Raw genomic sequence first — 22,227 nt, forward strand, 5'->3', positions numbered from 1 at the left:
TTCTGGTAGCTTTTCTTTGAACTGTCTTCAAACTTTTGTTTTACTGTTTTGAAATAAATGCTAGGACCATTTTTCTTCACTTGGAAGAATAACTACATTCTGAGTGTGTGACCTTCTCATTCAGAAAACTTCATGTGATATGCTAATATTTTTGGAAGATGGCTCACAAGGTGTTTCCAGCATATGTTGCTTTTACGGATCAAATATGTTGGCTTTCAGTTTACAGGTTTTCAGGGAAGGATCTGGTTGTCTAAATTCTATGAAGTTTTGTGTAAAATGAGTAATTGCTAGAAAAATTAATCTTTTCCAAGGTGTATGGGGATATAGCAGATGATTTGGTGAGGAGATTAGTTGAATGTAAATACGCTCAAGTGACTTGCACCTGTTTGTAGCAAAAGCACATATATCACACTAATTGTTTTACTGACCATGTGTGCTTGATGAGTAGAACCTCTGTGTTAGACAACATAGGCCTGTGAGGAACTGTAGGCACCTTATCACTGTCTGAGATTCCTGCTTTGTTGTGAGAAAGAGTGGGAGGCTACGCCTGCCTGAAGCCTTGAAATACAGGGGAGCTCAGCAGGCCCAGTGATCTTCCAGCAGGGTTGAATTTACCAGCACCTGCATCCCTGCTTGTGTCACCTCTGCCTGGGAGCTCAGGTGTGGCTTTGGAGACCCCCAGTAGAGAGGCAACTAAAATAAAACTTGCTCTTTGCAATGCATTCGTGGCCTCTGGCTCTTTTTGCAATGTGCCTCTGTATGTGTACACACAAGGGTAAAGATTTAGTGTCCTTAACAGATCAAAGGGATAGTGGCAATGATAGGAATCTTAACACTTTTTATCTGTAATAAGTATCATCCTACTCTTGTAGTTTCTTGAAGTGCTGTGTGATCTAATCCTTTTTAGTCAATTGTGGCTGGTTCTCTAAGATTGGTGCCTAAGCAGAATTTAAAAAGCTTTCTGAAGCTGACTACTCAGTGTTCTCTTACTGCTAACCAGAAGATTGTTATTCCCTAAGAGGTTTACTTTACCTGTCTGGCTGGCAATGGATTCTGCTAGGCAACCCATACTGAATTTCAGAACGTCAACTCTGTTGCGTGAAATGAATTGATCTCTTTTGTGAGGTTCATTTCACTGCCATAACTGTCTTATATCCCCAAACTGTTACACTTGTCACTCTTGACATGCTTATATCTTTAATACTCAACTTCATACTTCCTCTTCCTTATTCGCTACCTAATTTTGGGTGGTTTTTTGCCATCCTTTAATGTACCTGTAGTTAGCACACAATCTCTCATATGTACTAGTGAACTACTTAATGCGTATCACTACCTGTGAGCTATTAGGTGTTTTGAAAGTTCCACCTTTAAGGTGTAAATTGAATACAAGTTTTTTACAGTTGACTTTCTTTTGTGGTGTATATATTACTTTCTAGTTAAAAATCTCTTTTTTTAAAGCAGGAGTTAGGACCTGTGTGGTCTGAATCAAGATTATTCAAATTCTGTGTGGCCTGTTGTCTTCAGAGTTGCAGAACTATACAAGAGACTTGTCCTTCTCTTTTTTTAGCCGTCTAGTTGATGGAGTACAGGAGTGTCTTAGGACTATTCAGAATAAATACGAAGTTAGGACTTCAAAAATGGAAGTGAAAGCTGTGCTTCGGTGTCTCTTGTAAGACTGATCTGATACTTGGATCTTCCAAAATAAGGTGGTGTCTGCAATCTAAACATTTCTTCCTCCCCTGATGAGATCAGAGGTAGATATGAAATAAGAATATTCACCTTGTTCACTGCTATTTATAAATATCTCTAAGCAATATTTAACAAGTGAAAACATGTTCCCTGTTGGAGCTAACGAGTGGATCTCGTCCAGAAGAAAAATATTTGGACTGTCTTAAACTAAAGTTTTAAGTTTCATAGTTCTTTGTATATAAAACGTGATCCTGATTCTGTGGTGCTTTAGATTTTTCACGCTTCTTGATTTTGTGTAAAGTGATGAGTTTTGTGTTGTCTCCTATCTAAGTTTTTTCACTAGTAAAAGAAGTTTTAAGCTCTTCTCTAGTTGCTTCTTGTGTTGCTTTACCTAGTAATATGGAACAACTAGGATGTTGCACAATATTCTCTTTGAGACAGTCACACTAGCAAAACTTTCTGTTTTGGAGTCTGTGCTGAATGGTAAACAGTTATCTATTAGAAAAATGTTATGCTCTTTGATCAGTATTTTGGCTAACAGTTTGAAATTAACAATACAGATAATCTGATTGCTGGTTTTGAAAATGGCTATAAGACTTAACCAATGCAAAACACATTTTGCTAATGATGCTTTCTTGACTTCAGAGTTACAATGGCTTCAGCGTTCCGCATTTCTCTGAAACCAAAGGTCAGTGATAGTATGTCTCATTTGATGGTGGACTTCACTCTGGAAAGGCGCATGCTCCAGGCTGTAAAGTTTTTGCCAGGTAAAAACTGTACACAGTGAGTTTAGTTTGTTACTACATTAATAACTTACATTTACAGAAACAAGCAAAACAAAACCACACCTCTTGCAACCTAATAAGCAAATTTTTCAGAGTCCCTAAACTCATTCTTATTCGTTGGTTGTTAAGCTGGATACCTTACGGATAAAAGAGTTTTCAAGCTTGATTGTGTTAATTTCTGCATAGTATAGCATTTCAGAAAATAGCATTGATCTCAGAATTGAGAATGAGTCTTCCAGACTGTTTTTTTCCTTGAGTTGTCAGTTCCTCTTCCTGAAGTTATCTGAAATTTCTCAAGGCTGTACATGCTAGCTTGATGTTTAGTGATACTCTAAAGTCCTAGTTGTCTGCAGTAGTGTTATGCATGGAAATGTAAGCTAATATGTCACAAGAGTGTAGATAGGGTCTGAAATGCAAGAGAGGGCACAATACAAAATGTGTATCGATGTGTTTGTTTCTATTTGAAAGTAAAGTGCAGTATTCCAGTATGTATCTTTCACACCTTTTTATTCATATTGCTTTCCTATTTGAACCACTTTGCCCTTGACTGATACCAAGAGTATATTCACAAGAATACTGCTGGCAGGGATGTAAATTGTTTTGTCTCTAGGTCACTAATCCAAATCTGTTATGGACTTGGCAGCATCAGTTTACATTTCTACCCATTTGTCTTGCATGCTGTAGATACAGTATGTGGTAGCAGGTGTAGTAAATTACCAGTGTTATTCTTGGTGGTCAGCTAGCAGTGTCTTGGCAGATATTCACATTTTAGTCTTAAACTCTGGGTGGCAATCATTGCTCTGTACTTCACAGGTAAGGGAACAGGCTAGATAAGCTGATCATAATGCATGAACAAAATCTTGTATCTACATGAAGGTATTATTTAGTATGGCCCTTCTTATACATGCATTTTCCTTATCAAATATGTAGAAATTTAAGTTGTTTGTGCCTTTGATTTGTAAACAGGAACACTAATTCTCTGGGTATTAATTTGTATCAATCTTGCTTTCTTCTACTGTAGTGCTGAGCTATCAATGACACCAAATATGGATAGTTCAAACTGTTGCAAGTGAAATTGCATTGAGCACTGGTAGAACTCCATACATCAGGAAATACTCATGTCCTGTTAGGGGAAGTTGAAAACAGGTTTGGTGTTGTGGTAACACAGGCATTTGAACACTGCTTGCCAGAATTAAATTGAAGATTTGGTCATTCCAAACACATGTGAGACTATCTGGTAGCTTATATTATACCACGACAAAAATAATTGGGGCAGTTAGCTAAATTTATGGGTACTTGTCCTCATCTTTTGTCTAAGAAGAGATTTACAGGCTTGTGTTCTGAAATACTTGTCTTCATCTTAATTTTTCTTTTGAAAGAAGAAAGAGATCTTACTGATGTTATTCTGAAATTATTGTTGGATGACTTTGAAATTCGATGGAAATGTGTGTGATTAACAACTTGAGAATTTATCATGGTTTAACTCTGGCAAGCAGGTAAGCACTGCACAGCTGCTTGCTCAGTCCCCCCTGCTGCAGGAGGATGGGGAGGAAAATCAGAAGGTTAAAAATGACAACTTGTAGGTTGAGACAAAGGCAGTTTAATAGGTAAAGCAAAAGCTGCACATGTAAGTGAATTCATTCACTACTTCTCATTGTCTGGCAGGTGTTCAGCCATCTCCAGTAAAACACAGTTCTGTCACATGTAAGAGTTACTTGGGAAGACAAAATGCTATCACTCCAGACATCCCCCCTGCTGCTTCTTTCTGCAGCTTGTATTGGTGAGCATGATGTCATAGGGTGCGGAATATCCCTTTAGTCTGTTGGGGTCAGCTATCCCAGCTATATCCTTTCCCAGTTTCCTGTGCACCCCCAGCCTACTTGCTGATGTGGTGGTGTGAGAAGCAGAAAAGGTCTCAATGCTGCTTAGCAACAACTAAAACACATCTGTTATCAAAACTGTTTAAATCACAAATTCAAAGAATAGCACCATGCAAGCCTCTATGAAGAAATGTAAATCTGTCCCAGCCAAAACCAGAACAGACTTGAATATTTTTGCTATCAGTCTCTGCTGTTCTCAAGTTTTTTTATATGTACACCACTAGTTTGTGTAATTCCTGCTTGGTTTCAACTGCAGGGATGTGAAGGGAAAAATGGTGTGTTTCAGTAGTGCTAGGTTAGAATATTCTTCCTGCATAGTGTTTTTCTGAATGTAGGTTCATAATTCTAAGTCCACTCCAGCATGCCATTTTTACTGCTTCCAGAAGGGGAGCAGGTGAACTTATTGGCAAACATCTAGAAAATGTGATGCAAATGTTCGCTCTAGAGCTAATGCCTATTTGTTTTGTAAAATGCTTGTTAAGTTAATATGATATGCATGTGCTTTGCTAATGGAATAGATTCTCTAAAAGGAATGAGTGTTCCTGGGCCAAGGGCAACTTCTGAGGTCTATAAATCCAAGGAGAACAAATTAGTATTTAGTCCATTAACTTCTTTAAACTGAACTGTATATTTATCTTTCTGCAGTCCCTAAAGCTCCAGAGATAGATCTAGCAGCATGTCTGGTTGCTGATAACTGCATAACAGTAGCATGGAGAATGCCTGAAGAAGACAGTAGAGTTGATCATTTTATACTAGAGTATAAGAAAACCAACTTTGATGGGCTTCCACGAGTAAAAGATGAACAACGTTGGGAACTCATAGACTATATTAAAGCCACTGAATATACATTGTCAGGTAAAGGTTTTTTATACCTCAGACCCAAGAATATTTATTAAACTTTTTATGCTTAGAACAAAATAACCATTTTCCGGTATGTAATGTAGCTTCCATTGTTTCATATTAGTCTTGAATGATTTGTACAATAATGGCTCTGCCTTTTATTTTGACTTTGAGGTTTTATAAAAAGTTGTGTATTAAATGAAGTTCACAATGATAGTTAAGCTTGTTTTTTGCAGACTGAGAGAAATGGAAGACAGTTACATGATATAGATTTTAGTCTTGTAAAATGTGTCAGTAATTAATCTCAACTCAAGTTTCTAAACATTTACTTTTTAGGACTGAAATTTGATACGAAATACATGAACCTGAGAGTACAAGCCTGCAACAAAGCTGTGGCAGGGGAATACTCTGATCCTGTGACTCTGGAAACCAAAGGTAAAATTTGAAAGACTCTAACCTTAGATGTAGTCAAAACACTGCTCTTACTGTTTTGCCTTCATATATGAACTTTTATGTTCAGTCTGCTTCTGTATGAGCCTGCTGAAAGGTGTCATAAGTGAAAAGCAAAGCAAACAGTTTGGCAAAGGATTGAGAAGCTCCTTGGCACAAAGCTGGCCTTTTAACATTCAGACACTAAAAATAAGGAAGTGATGTGACTTTCTCCAACAGGGATTGACACTGGTTGTTTTGAACTGTAGATTGACAGTATTATGTGCCACTACATGATACCAACACATAGCAAGAGAAGATGGATGTTTTGACTAAGCACTGATAGGACACTTCGAGCATCTAAACAGTTGGTGTGTAGTTGGCTGGTTATTAATATTTAACATGTGGCAGGTAATAGCTCTCTGTAAACAGAAGGTGCTAAAAAGGACTTTTTTTGACTTTGTAGTTGTAGATTCTAGCCATGGTCAATATTCAAAAAAATAGGCAGCTCTAAATTGAAGTTAAGTCACTGTGTTAGAAATCAGTTGGTCTGAGGATGGTGGCTTCCTAAGATGGTTTTGTAAATAAACTAGATGAAAAATTTCTTGGAAGTGATGTTTTGTTACAGAACACAAATCTTAACTATTATGGTGGAAATAACGATCCTGAGATCTTAATTATAGCCAGGTCTGTAATGTAAAGGGCAAAATGCCTGATATGAACTGGATAATTAAAATACACAGTTTGACTTGTGAATGTTACTTCATAAAAGCAAAGCTATATGCAATTTGAAAGTGCTGATGTGCATTCTGGTAACTTGTATAGAACACTTCTAATATTCAGAAACAACAGTCATTGTCAGATATCTAGTATCGATTTAATAGTCACTTACATACCTTATTCTAGTACCAGGAAAAATAATTCTGATTTTGATTGTTTGGGCAGTTACCTTGCTTCCCATGGAACTTCTGTTATTTGTGTGAATATTATGTTCACTTTCTTTAATAATAAGCACACAGAAACTCAGTATCCTTGTACATGTGCATACCTTACTGGTTTTTTAGATTTGTGTACTGTTGACCTCTAATATCTTGAAATCGCAAGTATAATTTCAGAGTCAGACTATATCTGATGGTATTAGGACACAGAATAGTCCATAAGTAAACAACTTTAGGGCACTTGGCATGTTGTGTTAGTTTTGTTTTCTTGGATGAAGGGCTTAGCTGTAGCAAATACTAAGTCTCTTCTAGTTGCACGCATCCTCTACTATACTTGTACCTGCAAGTGACTTCACAGTTCATGTCTGTCTGTATGTGGTACCCTGTTGATTTAGTTTTCTCCAATTTGCAAATCTTATTAATCATAAACACCTTGTTAGAAAATCAGTGCTGCAGAGCATGGAAAACAAGCATAGTATTTTGTGTCATTCAGGGTTGTAAGAATCTATGGAGTAGACTGAAGCTAGCAGAAAGCACTAGCTGAATGCAATTACTGATACTGCAGCATTATCAAGATGAAAAAACTTACTTTGATATAACCTGTACTCTGAAGGTAGATACTTGGGCTCTATTTAAATGTCCTTACCTTGACTACAAGCATCAGACTAAAAAGCTGATGTTTCTATTAAGTCAAATACTACTCTGGTACAGTTTTACTAGTGCTTCTCTAACTTTTTGTGAATAGCCACTGTTGGGAGATAACGTTATACCATTTCACTGTTCTGCATTTTGTCTTGACCAGCTTTTGTGTTCAGTTTGGACAGTACTTCATCTCATCTGAACTTGAAAGTTGAAGATACCTATGTTGAATGGGATCCTACAGGAGGCAAAGGCCAAGAAAAAATAAAAGGGAAAGAAAATAAAAGCAGGTAAGAACTTAATTTCATAAACCTTGACATTGTCTGGTATGTCTCGTCTGGCAATTAAGAGAAGAGGGTGGGGGGAATTAAAGTGCCTGAGGACAGTGGGACACAAAAGGAATTTTCACTTTGAAATCTTTCTCTGGAAGAAATGCTATTTTTTCATTTCTCTCTGCCTTCACACATATATAGAGCCTGTTTGTGGAAGCTATTAGGAATGTGCCTCAATCATTTAAAAGAATTCAAGTGTTTTTAAAATACACTTCTTAGGCTTACATTCAAGGAACTGAAATACATTGTAGATGTGGAAGGTGACCTTGGCTTGCATCCAGGTGCCTGCTAAGCTGCTCTATTGCTTCATCTCTTCAACTGGATAGTGGGAAGAAAAATATGATGGAAGGCTCATGGGTTGATATAAAGACAGTGAGATCATTTCACAATTACTGTCATGGGCAAAGTAGATTTGACTTGGGAAAATTTACATTATTGTCTATCAAAAGTCAGAGTAGGATGAGAAATAAAAACAAATCTTAAAATACTGCCCCCCCACCTCCATTCTTCCCAGACCTCACTTTACTCACAACTTACCTACCTACTCCCCTGTGTAGTGGAGGGGGATGGGGAACAGGGGTTGTGGTCAGTTCATATCTCTGCCTCTTCTTCCTCATGTTCTTCCCCTTCTCCAGCTTGGGGCCCCACCCGTGGGAGACAGTCCACAAACTGCTCCAGCAAACCTGCTCCAGTGTGGGCTCTCATTAAGCTGCAGATTCCTTCAGGGCACATCCACCTGTTCCAATGTGGGGTCCTCCATGGGCTGCAGGGTGGCTATATTCTCATTCTTCTTGCCCAGCTGCTCTTGTGTAGCAGTTTTTACCCATTATTAAATATGTTGTCACAGGCACTACCACCATTACTGATGTGAGCAGCTTCTGGCTTCTTCTCACAGAAGCCACCCCTGTAGCCTCTGTGCTACCAAAACATTGCCATGCCAACCCAATACAGTAGATAAGGTAAATGTCAGTAAGCAGTGATGTAATTGTATGTTTAGTAGTGTTGCAGGTCAGTGCTCGTGGATAGACAGCTTTTATACTATAAAAAAGAGCTGGCTGCTGTGTCCTTTTGAAAAAGCTAATGTTAAATAAAATTGGTACTTACAGGTGGTGTTTGAATTTTTTATCTCATAACCCTCACTGGTAAAGAAAAGGTACCAATAAAACAAACTAGATAGCAAAAGATAATGGATAACGGAATATAATTATTGTAAAAGTAGCAGCCCTAAACATATTTACCAGCTAATTTAATCTAGGAAGAGTTCTTAAGTAACTTCAACAGAATTCTTAGTAGGCTGAGTGTTAGGCACTTAGGATGTGTGCTGTTCAGGATCACTGAATAAATACAGTTGGGTGAACATCACTACATCAGTCTACTCTGGCTGAGCCTGGAATATGTCCAAGGATGAAGAATGTGTTAACCCTCTGGCCTCTATTCCAGACCACTTTAATGGGAGGGGAGGGATATCCCAATATCTGACTGGAACTTCCTGTGGTGCAATGAGTACCAGGTGCCCCTCAGCTGTCAGTGTATGCCCTGATCAAGCCTGGCTCGATCTTCTCTGTGCCTTCTGGTTATGTCAATGAAGACAGCAATTCACTCTTGTCTTCTTGAGTCTGAGCAAACCTGATTGTTTTCCTGTGCACCAGTCCCTTAATTGTGTTGTTGACACTTCACTGGACTTGCTCTAGTATGTCATTGTATAGTCACGAGAAGCCCAGACCTGGACACTGGACTTCAGGTTCAGTCTGACAAGTGCCAAATTAAGAGGAACAGTTGCTTGCCTTGGTCTCCTGATTGTTGTCTTGCTCCTGCAGCCTGGGTTGTGGTTGGCCAACTCTTCAACAAGGGCACTGTACACTGTCGTGTCTGCTGTTGTATGCCTTGAAGACAATTAATGGACTTCCAGCATGCGCTTTTCAGTATAAAGAGCACTGCTTAAGATAATTTGTGAACAAATACCTTCCCTGTAGGCATACGCTGCCAGAAGCATGGTAGAATAAGTTTTAGTAGTGTCTTAAAAATGGCGATAACTTACTGTAGTAATAGAGCAGTTGTTTAATGACTACTTATTTCTGTCAACAGTGGCCAGAATCCTCTGCTGAAGAGCAATAGAAGGTGATAATATACCTTTTTTACATAGGATCTAGCACCTAGTTTTGCTGGGAGTCTTTGCTACTTCCCTTTGCTTGATGTAGTGAAAAATAAATCTAATAGCCTTTATCAGTAACAGTATGCACATGCTTTTAAAAATTAGTTAGAAGTTTAATTTGAATTCATAGAGATTATGTATGTATTTTCCAGTGACTGAAAAACAGTCTTCTTTGGAGGATGTGTCCTAGTGCATGGGAGGCCTGATATACAGTGATTGGAAGTGCTTTCTTTAGTGTTGGTGCAAAGATTCCTGTTATTTACAGATATTTTGATTCTTTCTTAACCTTCTGGAACATCACGGCAGTCTGAATTTTTTACAAATGCAGGGAAGAGTTCCCTTCTGAGAACTTGAAATTTTTTTTTTTGTTTTCTTTAATTCCAAAAATCTTTTTGTCTCTGGAGTTCTGCTGCAGTTGTTGCTGGACATCAGAGGAAAAGAAATAAGTGTTTTTACACTTTCAAAGATGATGTTTAGCCTGACAGCACGTGTAAAAAGCTTCATGGCAGAACAATTGTTCGAATTAGTCTTTTCTGATTTGTAAAGGCAGCTAAAATATTCTTCTGTTCCTTGTGCAACTGTGTTTTTAGTGTTAATTTTTTCATTCTTTTTCTAATAAAGCACCTGTTTGAGAAATTACTACTTCTTCTGTTTTTGTTCTCTTGGTATTTTTCACTGGTTTAGAAGTTCTGTGACCTAACCAAATGCATGGGTTTCTAATTTCCTGTAGGTTTCAAACAGTACCAATTTCTGCCAAGCTAAATTGTCTTGTCTCCACTGTCTTGGAGATACAGCTACTTCCTCAATAAGCTGGGAGTCTTACAGCCTGATCTCTCTGTAGTTGTCAGTAAAGAATTTCCCTAGTTCTGGCCTTTTCTTTGCTAGAAGGACATGGTCACGTGTTTAACTTTGCATCTCAGGCTGACCTTTATTAGCAGGAGGTTTAGATGAGCTTTGGTTCTTGCAGGAGGCTTTTGTTCCAAGTTAAGAGTATCTGTAATGGTGTCTGCATTAAAAGGAAAATTTGAAGCTAGCTCCATAGTTGGGAAAAGTTGCAATATAGTTGTTTTAAACATCAAGTGTGCAGCTTTCAAGGGTTGGAAAGATACAATAGCAATAAAATGGTTAATGATCTGTAACATATTTATTAGACTAGAATAAAGCCTCTGGATAACTTTTGCTGTCCCTCCATGGACAACTTCTGATATTGGTCTTTGGCCTTTCTTCTCCTAAAGAGTATACATATGGCTTGGAATATGTTTATTTGTTGGGATGGAGGAGAAAATTGAGACTAATGCAGTGCTGTAGGCAACAGTCCTAACCCTAAGATGAGAGTATCTGGTCAGTGAATGGTAGAAGAAATGCAGCAGTTACTACATGAGCTAATGAAGACTGCTGTATTGGAAAACAGGCCCCAAACTGACATTTTGCTATAAAATTTACTGCCTTTCTGTATTGAAAGGGAGACATCCTCCAGGGCAGAAACAAACAAGCAAACAAAACCAACCACACACAAACAAAAACCCCCAACCAACTGTATTTTCAAACTTTTATACCAAATATTTAATGTCATTGTCTGAACTGTTAAAGGCTGTTAGATTTTGAGTGGACAAAGCACATGCAGTGGCCATTTATAGAAGATTAGAACAGTATAAATGTTATTGAGGACTTTTAATTGTCTTTCTAATTTTGAGAAAATACTAGCAAAGGTCCTGCATGTTTTTTATGGTGGTTCTCTAAATGGCCACATTGCTTTCTGCATAACTGATACAGAATCTGATAGAAAAATTTCAGCAGCTTTTGTTGGAAGTGTGACTGAATAATCTCTGCACTTGAAGCAGGATGGAATCTGAAAAGGGTGATGGTTCCCACTGAAATTCTGCTTTAATTCTTGGCTTTGTCTTTTTTTCATGCTATCACTTGCTACCTTTTTCTTTGGTAAGTAAACTACAGCTTCCTCCATATTAACAAAATTCAAAAGCATTTGATGTGGTTCACGTGCACAATATACAATTACCTCCCTCATGTAATTCTTCCAAGCAATTTAGAAACTTTGCTGTTTTCTGCTCAGTACTGGCAAACTTATATGCTAAATGGTGATGCTAAAGTTAACAACTTTTCATCACTGATTTCTTGTAGACTTCTGTAACTGGAATAAAAGCAAACATAGAAGATGAATCAGAGATTCTTGCACGCTTATGTATGACAGCTTAGTTGCAGTCAGCTTTTGATTCCCATGTGACTTTGTTTTAATGAAAATATTAGGCAAAAAGGACATTTTTCTATCCCTTTATGAAATGGTATTTGAGAAAAATTCCGGAAAACTTTAAATCAGTGTTGAATGAATCAGAAAGGAAACAAGCTAAACTTCACTATATTAGTGGACATTTAAGTGACAATTAGCTTTAGCAACTTGTGGTTGAAGGAAAAGTTGGAGAGAGAACTTTCCGTTCTGTGTGGTATCTCTAAGGCTAATATATGGTAGACTGTGGAGGATAAAGATTTGAAAATCGCTTATCACACGTGTATTTTGGAGTCTTACTTCATACATATTTTTGTCAATGAAATTAAAATGTAAACTGTATAGCTAATTCTGAGAATTTAAAATTCTTTACTACTGATTGCATTTAAAAGAATAACCAGACATGATCCTCTGGCTACTGAGGTTTAAAATTCACTGTAATTTGCAAATAGCATTTTGTTTAATGGTTAAATTGCTAGCAATTATTTTTAAGGGCATAAGAGGAAAAAATCAAATGTTTCAAAATCTCATTAGGTTAAAATTACTCTTTTATGCAACTGATTGGTCATTAGAATATTCTCCAGAGCAAAGTGTCTTCATTTATTTTGCTATTGCTTCCTGAGAATGCTTTTAAAAGGTATGATTAGAAAAATCTAAGCTTTTCTTGGATTAGACTCTTAAATGTTATAATGATTCTTGAGGAGCTGCTGTGTGCTTCTCAGCACAATGTGCTGTGACAGAATTTTATTTTCTGTAGTTTTTGATGCAGCTAATGTAGTCAAATAATCCCCACCCTTCAGTACACTTTTTGGTGGTGGTCGGTTTGTTTTTTGAGGAGACTTGTGATACATTAAACTCTGCAAATCTCACTACATCTTTTTGAATATAAGTTGAGTTTAGATTTGATGCTGTTGAGTTTTGTATCATTTTCAGTGTGTATCTTGAAATAAAATCATCAAAGTTTTTCCTCATTTCATTGGGTTGCACTTTTTCCAGGCATTTCAGTCATTGTACAAGTCAAACATGCTGAAAAACCTACCTTTAGCACAACTGATGTTATTTTCCCATTCACTGATCTTTAAATTGTAATGAAAATTAGGCATTTCAGCATTGAATATCAGTAGTGTAGTCATACTTACCTGACTGTTGTAGTTGGTTCTTGCTAGAAATCTTGTCCAAAATATCAGAAACATGAATTCTCTAAGGTTCTGTGTAGTACTGTTTTGTACAGCATTCTTCCAAAACACGTGCCACACATCTGCTTCTTTCCCCTCCTGTTTCCTGTATTAGCTGACACTGAATTTGTTTGTTACAATGCCACGCATTTTTTTTCTGGCTGTCATCTCTTCAGTTTTTGTGCATGCATACTGTTAGAGGTATTAAATGGCAGAACTAATGTGTTATTTCGGTAGCTTATAGATGTTTATTGCACCCTAATTAACTCGGGAAAATATGAGTGTGCATTTCTGTAATTGCATCCAAATCTTGAATGGTTCTCTTTTTTCTTAGAAGTAGTACGTTGTCTCCAAAGAGGACATCTATAAGCTCAAGATCCTCAGCGAGGGGCAGCAGAGATCGTTTTATTGGTGAATCGTACACAGTGTTGGGTAAAGTGAACTTTTTACTTCTCTCCCAAGTGTGGAAGGGCAGATTAAGTAAGAACTTAAGGGAAAACTTGTGGTTGTTCAAGGCTGTGTACTTGATGCTTTCCTGGATAGAGGTAGTTTTGCCTGTGTAACACCAGAATTTTGTGCTACAGCAAGTGTCTTTAAATCTTTTGAAGCTTTTTATCACAAAGCTCTTAGTGACTGACATCCACTGTTATTAAATGATACTAAATATCTCTGAGTATAGGTCAAACCTGTCTCATTCTATTTTATATTTATATCCTGTGTTCTTGTACATTAACTTTTTCTTCTTTATAGTTCAGATTTCTTTTTATTTCTAAGCCTTTGCCTTAGATAAAACAGAAGACACCACTGATGCATGTAAGAAAGGAAGCATTGCAAGGTACCCTTAGTTAAAGTGACTAAATATATTATTTTGGTAGGAGATACTGCTATTGAAAGTGGACAGCATTACTGGGAAGTGAGAGTTCAGAAGGACTGCAAATCCTACAGTGTGGGAGTAACTTACAGAAACCTGGGGAAATTTGACCAACTGGGAAAGACTAATTCAAGCTGGTGCATTCATATCAACAACTGGCTGCAAACCACGTTTTCAGCAAAACATAATAATAAGACCAAGATTCTCGATATACCTGTTCCAGACAGAATAGGAGTGTATTGCGACTTTGATGGAGGTAAATTACAATCTTATGAAATTTAGCTAAAAGCTTACTTAGTTATCTGTGTCAAGTTGAACCAGTACAAAGCTAAAGTAGCACATTACTTCCAGATTAATATAGTATTTTATGAAATTAAGGCCCAGAGCAGTTTGTGCAGTAGTGCTTGTAATGTCAAATGATTTTGGTTCATCTATGTGACAGAGCTACTGAGAATTTTTCACTTATGTGGACTGTATTTAGTGTATTCTGGAAACTCTTCCCTCAAAAAGAATCCATTTTACAAAAAGGTATACAGCAATAGCATTTAAACCTGTATTTCAACTTGTTTTCTTCTTTTAGGTCACCTTGCATTTTATAATGCAAACTCAAAGGAGCTGTTACACACCTTCAGAACAAAGTTTACCCAGCCGTTACTGCCAGGCTTCATGGTCAGTATCTATAAAACTCTGTTCATTTTCTAGCACTGAATTCAGTTTACCAAAGACTTCATTGTTTTTTAAAGGAGGGAACTTGGAGCACTGTTTTTGGCTGATTAATGTTTTCTTAAAAAAAATTAAGTATTTTCTTTTTGATTTTATATGGTACTTATCATAGCACTCCAATAGGAGAACTCTTCACCGGCTATGTAAATAAAGTAATTACATTTTTGTAGGGTAAATTAATAGCACGTCCTGTTAGCTGAAGAGCCTGCTACAGTAATTGACTCAAACTGATGCAGATAGATGCCCAGATGCTGCAAGTTGTCAGAGCAGGTGTCATGAGACAGAACAACTCCAGGTGCTTCCCTCTAAGATACAAGATTCTGCCTTTCAAATCTTAAAAGCTCAGTGGGATTTTCCTGCCAGTCATTTCACTGGCCTTCATAACTTTTTTCTGTCTCTAATCAATAAAAACTTGCAGCGATTCTGAGGACTCAAACCTTGCAAAAAATGTGCAGGAAAAGGAGTAGTTACTATGTGTTTTTTTGTTTGAGGATTCAAGTAATTTTTTTAAAAGTAACTAAATTTGGAGGCCTCAGCTGTGTTGAAAGGTTCCATTGCATGCGTAGTTACTTGGGAGCAGGGCATAGGTCTGGAAAAACTTAGGAATCTGGAAGAGGTTAACATGCTAGTTCATACTAACAACTCAGCTGCCTAGGCACTGACCTCTAGCCTCTCTTAATTCTTCTCATAGAAAAACACAGCGTGGCAATTTCAAAGTGTGATTATACCAGTTAATACAGTTTGGGCATGGAGGAGGAATGGAAAAGAAGTAACTTACACAGGAATCCTTATAGCTAGCCTTTCCAAACACCTGATTTTTCACTTGTATCTGATAAGTTCCTTTTTTGTAATTTCTGTTTCTGGTTAGATGTACTGACAATAGGGGTCTAGATTTTCAATAGCTATTTATTGGGAGGTGGCTAAGCAAGTTGCCTTACTGATCCTTCTCAGTATTCAGGGAACAGAATAGCTTCAGAACTGTTGGGATGCATGTGTTAGTCATCCCTCTAGCTCTTGAACATATGCATTGCAAAGGCTGACAAATTTAGTTCCTAAAGCATCCAAGGAAACATTTCCTTGCCATACTTCAGCCTGTTAGTCTGCATCTCATATAGACCCTAGTACTTAGTGATAGCAGTCTTACACTACTTGTGTTAGCATGAACAGTTAAAATAGAATTGACAGCAGTAATTAAGTAGTTTGTCATATTTATTCATAAACATGGAGATACATTCTTTCATGTAATTCAGTTGTAAAATAGAGATCACTGGCACCTGTGCTTCTGAAGCTTCTCAAAACTCAATTCTTTTGGACTATGTTTACATTGACATAATTCTGCCATACTAAAACTAGTTACTGCTTTCAGACACTGGAGCATAGTGAACCTGTTGCTTTTCATTGTCATTTTAAGTAATTGCTGCTAGTGCATTGGCCTTCAAATAAGTTTTCCTTGGGGAGTAAGTCTTTTAGTATTAGATCTTTAGGGAGTAGTTATGCAATCTGGACCTCCATAAATCCATGGGTCCGGATGGGATGCACCCGTGGGTGCTGAGGGAGCTGGCTGGGGTCATTTCTGGACCGCTCTCCATCATCTTTGCCAAGTCTTGGGAAATGGGAGAGGTGCCTGAGGACTGGAGGAAAGCAAATGTTACTCCAGTCTTCAAAAAGGGCAAGAAGGAGGACCCGGGTAATTATAGACGAGTCAACCTCACCTCCATCCCTGCAAAACTGATGGAATGACTTATGCCTTGAGATGGCACCAAGGATATTAGGGATAAGAGGGTCATTAGGGCCAGTCAACATGGCTTCACCAACGGGAGGTTGTGCTTGACCAACCTCATTGACTTTTATGAGGACATAACAAGAGGAATGGATGATGGCAGAGCAGTGGATGTGGTCTACCTTGACTTCAGTAAAGCCTTTGACGCAGTCTCCCACAGCATCCTCACAGCTAAATTGAGGAGGTGTGGTCTGGATGAACGGGTAGTGAGGTGGACTGTGAACTGGCTGAAGGGAAGAAGCCAGAGAGTCATGGTCAATGGGGCGGAGTCTAGTTGGAGGCCTGCATCTAGTGGAGTGCCTCAAGGGTCAGTATTGGGGCCTGTATTATTCCATGTATTCATCGATGATTTGGATGAGGGAATAGAGTGTACTATCAGCAAGTTTGCTGACGACACCGAGCTGGGAGGGGTGGCTGACACGCCAGAAGGCTGTGCTGCCATCCAGCGGGACCTGGACAGGCTGGAGAGTTGGGCAGGGAATAACCTGATGAAATTTAACAAGGGAAAGTGTAGAGTCCTGCATCTGGGTAGGAACAACCCCAGGTTCCAGTATAAGTTGGGGAATGACCTGTTAGAGAGCAGTGTAGGGGAAAGGGACCTGGGGGTCCTGGTGGACAGCAGGATGACCATGAGCCAGCACTGTGCCCTTGTGGCCAGGAAGGCCAATGGCATCCTGGGGTGTATTAGAGGGGTGGTTAGTAGGTCGAGAGAGGTTCTCCTTCCCCTCTACTCTGCCCTGGTGAGACCATATCTGGAATATTGTGTCCAGTTCTGGGCCCCTCAGTTCCAGAAGGACAGGGAACTGCTGGAGAGAGTCCAGCGTAGGGCAACGAAGATGATTAAGGGAGTGGAGCATCTCCCTTATGAGGAAAGGCTGAGGGAGCTGGGTCTCTTTAGCTTGGAGGAGACTGATGGGTGACCTCATTAATGTTTACAGATATATCAAGGATGAGTGTCACAAGGATGGAGCCAGGCTCTTCTCGGTGACAACACTTAAATTTGAGAAGAAACTTCTTCTCAGTGAGGGCAACAGAACACTGGAACAGGCTGCCCAGGGAGGTTGTGGAGTCTCCTACTCTGGAGGCATTCAAGACCTGCCTGGACACCTTCCTGTGTAACCTCACATAGGAGTTCCTGCTCCAGCAGGGGGATTGGACTAGATGATCTTTTGAGGTCCCTTCCAATCCCTAACATTCTGTGATTCTGTGATCTTAGACTTGTTTATAAACTTAGTCATAAAGCATAGCATGTGAAGCATGTGAGACTTTATGGTCTTAAAAACTAGCTCTGTGTGATTAGAATGTTTTACAGAGTGCTGTGACTAGAGAGCAAGTGAGAAGACAAATTATTTCAATTGTGGGATAGGAGAAGAGAGATGTAGATGCTTCATAGTGTTCAGAATATTGATTCCTCTCCCCCCTCTCCCACTTCTTTCTTAGATCTGGTGTGGTGGGCTTACTGTGAATACTGGATTGCAGGTGCCAAGCCCTGTGAAAACACTCCAGAAAAATGAAAATGGATTGAGTGGTTCAACAAACAGCCTAAACAATATTGCCTAGTAACATCTATTAAAGTCTTCTGTTGCTGAATGTTTCTTTTTTTCTGTTTAGCTGCTACAGAAGCTTGTGAGTATTGGATTGAAGTGGGTTTGCTACCTGTTGCTGTAGTAAGGCCTGGGTACTGATAGTGCAAATGTTTGGGGCTGAAGAGTTAGGTACCTACTGACGATTCTGAGAGAAGACGGAACTGTTGCCTATTTGAAAAGTAAGTGGGAAAATCAAGAGCTGTAACTATGTACTTTTCTACTACTGTATTTAAGTATTTTATTATGGACTTGAATATTAATTTTGTTACAAATATTATTTCTCTATAAAGAATATAACAAATACCATTTCCTTAGCTCTCGTAAAATGAATTACTTGACTGTGTATTTTGTTACTGAGCTTCCCAGTAGAACTTGTGATATCAAACGTGCATTTCAGAATAATATTGATTTGCTCACCTAGCCTTGCAAAATATCAGAGCATATATGATTTCGAAAGAATATCATAAGAAGTTTTAGTCCTGATATAAAGAAATACTAAAAACAGTCTGATTTTTCTTCTGATAAAAAGTCATCCCATTTCTGAGTAACTCATTTCATAGAATCCTAGAATACCAGGTTTTCAGTTTTGTGGCATTATTCTAATTGGCTTCTTATAATCAGCAGTTCACATTGTTAATCAGATTTGAGTTACAAATGTGAATGAGAAATTGAATCTTTGTCTGCAGGTAGCAAAGTTGCAATGCAGTTGAAGCTGGGAACAAGTGTATGAGAGCTTCAGTTCAGATGCATCTCCATGGAGAAGATGTGGGGGTAGGGCAGCTATTGCTAAAACATCTTACAGCTTTTTCTTAAGCCATCTTCAGAGCTGGCTAAGACTTCTCAAACATCTGTGTCAAGCTGGCTTTGAGCCACCTGTATCTAAGCTGGCTTTGAGCAGAAGCAGCACTGAATTCCTGGTGATAGGGTGGTACTGTCTGGGCCCAGGCACACATTTTTGCTAGCTGTTTTGACTAGCCTAGTGAGGATTCCTGGAACTTTCTGGATAACCAGAGAAGTCAAAAAAGTTGCATGATTTCTGTATCCAGCAGTAATGTAGAATATATATAGAGCATCCACTTTTAACTTGGTAGCCTTGTATCGTATGCCATGTATATGTAGCTATGAGACTACCTTTCAGCAGATTATATTCTAAAGGATCTCTTTATGGGCTCCAACTTAACCCTTTCCCCTTTTTAAGGGCAAGGAAAAAGTGGGAAGTGAGAAAATGGTTTGCCAGGTAACATACAGTTTACTTTTGGATCTGTGGTTATAGATTTTCATTCACAAATCAAATGAAATGTTGAGCCTGGCTGTTCCTTCATCTCAGCTCTTAGTTGGAAGCTTAGTAATAATCGTTTAATGACTCAAATTAGTGGGAGAGCTAAAAAAAAAATTCATGTTATATTCTTTATGGAAAAATCTTACTTTTCAGTGGGAATTACTTGTGTATTACAGACTGTTGAAATCTGCTTTCTCTCTTCTAATGAAGTCCAGGAGCCTAGAAGTAATTTTCAGATAATACTTGAATCAACTGTTTCTTAACTGAGGATTTTTTCCTAGTATCACCTGAAAGCTGTTTCAAATTCACACTGATAGGGTCTATCATGAATTGGCTCCTTTCCTGCAGCGCCAAGGTACTTTTTCTTCTGTACGTCTCTTAGTCTGTAAAGACATGACCATCTAATCATGTGAAATCTTGTTAGTATCAGTGGGTCCTTTGTCTCCATCAAGGTTTCTCAAGAGAAGGAGAAATTCCTTGAAACAACTCATAATAAACTGGTTATTATGTTCAGTGGAAAACTTAAATTTTCTTCATAATTTCAGTATTTGCTCTAGAAAGTTTTGTTTCTCTTGAGAAATTGTGAAGTTGACAGGATGGTTAGCCCTTAATGTTCATTTAATATTGGAACTTAAGCATCTTTAAATATTTGTTTTGTGAACAACAGTAGCTGTAATCTGTTTTGCAGAGGAAAGTGCAAAGCCATTCCCAGTTTAACTGTACCTTCCTTGGCCAGTTTAGTGTTTTGGGTCTTGAAACAAAGATACTGGAAGGTGACATGTTTTTTAAATGAACAGCATCTGAATCTGTTTCACGTATAATTTATGGAATGTTATTATCCAAGTAGTCTGTGTAGTAATCTTAAATTTTTCTTCCTCACTTCTTCCCTTTGTACTGCAGTGAACATGTCTGGCATTTCTAGGGGCTCAGCTACTGGAGTTCAGTTGTATATGAGAGAGTGAGACCTGTGTGCTTGGAACCTGGTGGTATTTAGCGAGAGAAGGGTTAATGAGAGAGAGAAGTGTTGGATGCTCCTTGTTTTGGGACTTGTTCTATTGAAGGACAGGGGTAAGCAGACATCTAAATAGGGTAGTGCCAGTTCCCACTGCTCAGTCATCAGCTTGATCTTGGCTGTACAGCTACAGTTTGTATTTAAATTTCCCTGTTTGGAGAGAAAGGGAATGTTACAATAAGCTAATGTGTAGTGAGAAAAAAAACAAGTAATCTCCAACTCTATATAAAAGCATTTAAATTATGAAGTGTGTTAGCAAGATGTAGTGCAACCTATGAGATAAATCTGATATGCACAGTGTAAAAATGTAATTTTTCTCTAACACTTTGAAGAAATTCTGGAGTATTTCATAATGTGACTTGTGACTTACAAGTTTTAGTTTAACTGATGTTCTACATAAGCTTGAGACTTTTTACCCTTAAAGGATGAATTTGTAATAGTTTGCACAGATGTCAATTTTTCAGCTGCTAACAGCTAGTCTTTTTTCTTTAGTAAATGGGGATATGAAGAATTGCCTTAAGCACTTTAGATTTTTTTTAGACTCTTTTTCTGAGCTAGTATCTGTCCAGTACCAATGATATTTTGTTGCAGGTGGTGCACTGTTTATACCTGCAGCTAGAAAGGGATACATGCAGCCTGTGAAGTTACTTTTTCCTAGGGGAATCCGCTTCAGGGGTTGGAAGGGTTGTTCTTTGGCAATGAATTTGACCTTTTGAGGGTCTGTGATTTTGCCCAGTTGTTAACACTATTTCATATTATACTCCTGGAGCCTCTCTGCTCTGAAGTTGATCCTGTTTAGTGGCTAGACAGGAGTAATCTTCTGTATGACCAAAAGGAGGTGTGTTTTTTTTTTTTTAAACTGATTACTGGTAGCCTTTCAGAGTTAAAATAACTTCAGACTAACTTGTAAGGAACAGAAGGCTTCCCTTCAGTTCTTAGTACATCAGAAAACTGTAGCTTTTATTGTTTCTGTGGGAAGCTGTATGAACTGCAGCTAGAGGTGTTAATTTCAGAAAGGATGCTTTAAAAGCATCCTGGCGATAGGTGCTTCTCCAAATATCAAATATGGATGGTAGAGGGTGACAGGTTTATTTCTTTAGCCATCCTCTGAGCAGAAAAAGGAGAGGCTAATGTACAAATTCTGTTTCCACCCCCCCTCACACTCTCCCGTGTTACTGCTGTTTCCTTCAAAGACAGACTGAGGAAACTTAACAGGTTGCCTCAGGGAGAACATCTGACTCAGCAATATCTTACCCTGATAAGGATCACGAGTTATGAATGTGATGCGTAGTTTGACATACACTGGTAAGAAGTTCTGTTGATCATCTCCCCCCTGCCTGAGCCTCGCTAGAATTCGAGTATTGTAAATGCCCTGCTCGAAGGGGAAGCCTGGCTAGGGTTTCCCTCCCGGGGCGAAGGCCCGGTGCTGGGCCCAGCAGGGTGATGCTCCGTTGCGTGCTGCCCCACCGCCGTCGTCCAGGGTTCTGCACCGCCTACCCACGCCGCTGCACCGCCCGCTGGGGTCTGCCGCGGGGGTGCCCCATCCTCCCCCGGCCACACCTCAGGTATTCGCCGCCAGCGCGTCGCCCCTCGCCCCTGCGGGGCGCACCCGAGGACGGGGCCGCCACTGCTCACAGGAAGCGGCGGAGCGGCCTTAGAGCGCGCGCGGTGTTTTCCTGTCTTTGACTTGTGTGTGACGCGAGCTTTTTGTATTAATACAGGAATTTGAAATCTGACGTGCCTGAGGTTTCCTCCTTTTATCTCCTTCCGGGGAGGGTTCGGCGGCCGGGGGAAGCAGGGAGGGGTCGGGTCCCCGGTGGGGCGGGGCTGAGAGACCTTCGCTGCCGGCCGGCCTGAGCCCGAGCGCCGGCACGG

The 22,227-nt window shown here is 39.1% G+C and overlaps 1 protein-coding gene across 10 annotated transcripts in view; it reads left to right on the forward strand.

The window, feature by feature from the left end:
* FSD1L (fibronectin type III and SPRY domain containing 1 like) overlaps nt 1-22,088 on the forward strand; it is a 34,579-nt gene extending 12,491 nt beyond the window's left edge. For 2 of the 10 annotated variants that reach the window (XM_005499087.4, XM_021297400.2), the window contains exons 6-14: nt 2,335-2,456; nt 5,000-5,209; nt 5,531-5,629; nt 7,364-7,490; nt 9,618-9,650; nt 13,436-13,533; nt 13,977-14,228; nt 14,553-14,641; nt 17,916-22,088. In XM_005499087.4, coding sequence (XP_005499144.1) covers nt 2,335-2,456; nt 5,000-5,209; nt 5,531-5,629; nt 7,364-7,490; nt 9,618-9,650; nt 13,436-13,533; nt 13,977-14,228; nt 14,553-14,641; nt 17,916-18,035 — 1,150 coding nt within the window. In that variant the 3' untranslated portion in view covers nt 18,036-22,088. The remainder of the gene's footprint in view (nt 1-2,334; nt 2,457-4,999; nt 5,210-5,530; nt 5,630-7,363; nt 7,491-9,617; nt 9,651-13,435; nt 13,534-13,976; nt 14,229-14,552; nt 14,642-17,915) is intronic. The other 8 variants (XM_021297384.2, XM_065045673.1, XM_021297399.2 and 5 more) reach the window with 7 other exon arrangements.
* Nucleotides 22,089-22,227: the final 139 nt, after the last annotated feature.

The sequence above is a fragment of the Columba livia genome, chromosome Z (assembly GCF_036013475.1).
Source record: "Columba livia isolate bColLiv1 breed racing homer chromosome Z, bColLiv1.pat.W.v2, whole genome shotgun sequence".
NCBI lineage: Eukaryota > Metazoa > Chordata > Aves > Columbiformes > Columbidae > Columba > Columba livia.